This window comes from Papaver somniferum, chromosome 6, assembly GCF_003573695.1.
Source record: "Papaver somniferum cultivar HN1 chromosome 6, ASM357369v1, whole genome shotgun sequence".
Lineage (NCBI taxonomy): Eukaryota > Viridiplantae > Streptophyta > Magnoliopsida > Ranunculales > Papaveraceae > Papaver > Papaver somniferum.
Genome location: NC_039363.1, coordinates 98109030 through 98112165, shown reverse-complemented (window position 1 = coordinate 98112165; position 3136 = coordinate 98109030). Strand labels below are relative to the sequence as shown.

The window sequence follows — 3136 nt, the reverse complement described above, 5'->3', positions numbered from 1 at the left end:
TACAACAAACATTCATTTCATATTACTCAACTTCTTTCATCACAAACATGAAACAGAGAAAACTCTCAATGATCATCATGTTGCTGAAATTCCTATTGTTTTTGCAACTCTCTTGGCTAACATCATCAGCATCAACTCCGTTACCACTGTCTAAGCCTGGTTGCGATGCAAAATGTGGCAACCTTACAATTCCATACCCGTTTGGTATAGGTCCAAATGAGAATGGGTGTTCACTTACCGGACCTGAATTATTCCATTATAACATCACCTGTGATACCACATACAACCCTCCCAAACCCTTCTTACGAGTCGGTAGAAACACAACCGCTGGTCCAGCTGCAAGATATCGCATGGTAGAAGTTTTGAGTATATCAGAAACCGAAGTTCGTATCAAAAACTGGCCAGCTACAAGCTGTTATCAATATAAAACTGGTGAACTTACCTTGGATGAAGGTGTAGGTTGGATGGCCTTCAACGGAGCTCCGTTTACAGTTTCCTATACTCGGAACAGATTTTTTGGTCTTGGCTGTGACACACTAGTATATTTTTATGAGCCTGATTTTAACATGAATTCATCTTGTATTAGTTTTTGTCAACGTGCAACAAATATTATAGATGGGTCTTGTTCTGGGAGTGGATGTTGTCAAACACCATTACCCAAAGGCGTAAGGAAGTTTCTTGTTTTAGCTAATTCGCTGAATACATCTGCCGATACTTTGTCCTTTTCTCCTTGTAGCTATTCATTTATAGGGGAGTCTGAGAAGTATACATTCAGTGCTTCAGATTTGAATGGTACAAGTTTTCATAGTAAAGCGAAAGATATACCAATTGTTCTTGATTGGGCGATAGGGAATAAAACATGTGAAGAAGCGCAAAAAGATGCTTCTAGTTTTGCATGCCAAAGGAATAGTAAATGTAGCAATTCCGACAAGGTTCCCGGATATTTTTGTACTTGTAATGAAGGTTTTGAAGGGAACCCCTATCTCAGCCCAGGATGTCAAGGTATGGATTTATAAAATGATCATCTCTGCTTCTTTCGCTTTTGCTCTTTATGAGTCAATATTTCATTTCGCTAACAGGTGTTGTTTGTGTCTTTGAGAGGGAACCAATAGATATGAATGAGTGTGAGGATCCAAACAACAATCCTTGTGAAGGAATTTGCACAAATACCATCGGAAGCTACAAGTGTTCTTGTCCTGAGGGCAGTTATGGTGATGGGAGGAAAGATGGAACCAAGTGCACTCGAAAAAATAAAGAGTTTCCAGTAGTAAAAGTCACTATCGGTATGACATATGACTTGTTAATTAGCATATCAGTATTTGTTTATTTTTACCTAATGATGATTAGACTGTGTATATTGGTGAATGGGTCTGATATGAATGATGTTTTTTGATGCAGGAACTGGCTTAGGGTTCTTATTTATGATTATTGCTAGTTCTTTGTTATACTTGGGCATAAGGAAAAGACAGTTGAAGAAACTCAAAGAGAAATTCTTTCAACAAAATGGAGGCTTGTTGTTAAAACAACAAATTTCATCTTATGAAGGTGGTGCAGAGGCAACAAAAATCTTTACTGCCAAAGAGTTAGAAGTGGCAACTAAAAATTACAGCGATAAACAGATCATTGGCCGAGGAGGTTTTGGAACAGTTTATTTGGGAACTCTATCAGATAAGCGCATAGTTGCCATTAAAAAGTCGAAGGTAATTGATGAGACCCAAATTGAACAATTCATCAATGAGCTTGTTATTTTGGCTCAGGTTAACCATCGAAATGTGGTGAAGGTCTTGGGGTGCTGCTTAGAGACTCCGGTTCCTTTGCTTGTGTACGAGTACATTTCTAACGGCACACTTTTCCAACACATCCATAAAAAGGTGGAGGGAAAATCATCATCTTCACTTTCTTGGAGTACTCGATTGAGGATTGCAACCGAAAGTGCAGGAGCACTTGCATATTTGCATGCTGCGGCTTCAATACCCATCATTCATAGGGATATTAAGTCGGCTAACATACTTCTGGATGAAAACTACACCGCCAAAGTATCGGATTTTGGAGCGTCAAGGTTAAATACATTAGGCGAAACCCAAATAGATACACTAGTTCAAGGAACAATTGGTTACCTAGATCCCGAATACTATCAAACTAGCCAATTGACCGATAAAAGTGATGTTTATAGTTTTGGTGTGGTTCTTGTGGAACTCTTAACAGGAGAAAAACCTTTGTCTCCAAGTCGATCTCAAGAACAGAGAAGTCTTGCTTCATTTTTCCGTCACGCGATGGAGAAAAATGATGTCTTCAAACTTATTGAACCTCGAGTAGCAAATGAAGAAAAACGTGAACAGGTCATAGCAGTTGCGGAGCTTGCCAAGAGATGCCTTAACAAGAAGGGTGCAGAAAGACCTACGATGAAACAAATTTCTGGGGAGCTAGAAAGTTTGAGTAAGTTTCAGACTCATAATCAACAGAGCCATGAACAAAAGTCGAGTCTACTTGTTGATGAGCCAGCGGACCTCTATTCTATACCAGTAAGCTCTTACACCTCCAGTAATTCTGATCAATACAGTACAGACAAAGATTCTTTCGTATAGGCGTACATCTGGCGATGAGTGTTTACTTTTATTGTAATGGACATCATTAAGTAATTGTATACAAGTATTATGATCATCTAGGTTTGGTTAGTAAACTCTGTTTTTGCTCTTTTTTCTTTTTTTTTTCTGTATCTGAAGATTTTGCTATATATGTCAAGTGTTGCCTACATTGGCTATTTATTGATTTATTTGTGAGTGGAATTGAAGGAAAATGAGGTGAAAATTCCGTGATTAAGAGTTACGCATTTCTTTGTTTTTTTTTTCTTTTTTGGGTGAAGGTTTCACCATATCGTCCAGCTTATGACTATCAGTTTGCAAACCGTTTTTTTTTTTTTTTCAAAAGTCAAAACCAAAATCAAATGAAAAGTAGCTATATCAGAGCTTCAAGATTTTGCCATTTTCGTCTAAGAAGTCATTATTTTGTACAGGAGAGATTCGTACTGGTGCAAGTTGAAGGTGCAGCAAATGGCGAAGTCATCATCTTCTAAGTAATCATGTTCACTTCATATGAAAATAGTTTTAAGTAAACAATACTTATAACAGTGGTTCTT

General features: G+C 37.8%; 1 protein-coding gene across 1 annotated transcript; it reads left to right on the top strand.

Annotated features, from left to right (window-relative positions):
* Positions 1-2828, top strand: LOC113285946 (wall-associated receptor kinase 2-like). Its single transcript, XM_026534681.1, has 3 exons — positions 1-1002; positions 1113-1283; positions 1399-2828. The coding sequence occupies exons 1-3, from the start codon at positions 48-50 to the stop codon at positions 2583-2585; spliced, it is 2313 nt and encodes a 770-aa protein (XP_026390466.1). The 5' UTR covers positions 1-47; the 3' UTR covers positions 2586-2828.
* The last annotated feature ends 308 nt before the right edge of the window (positions 2829-3136 follow it).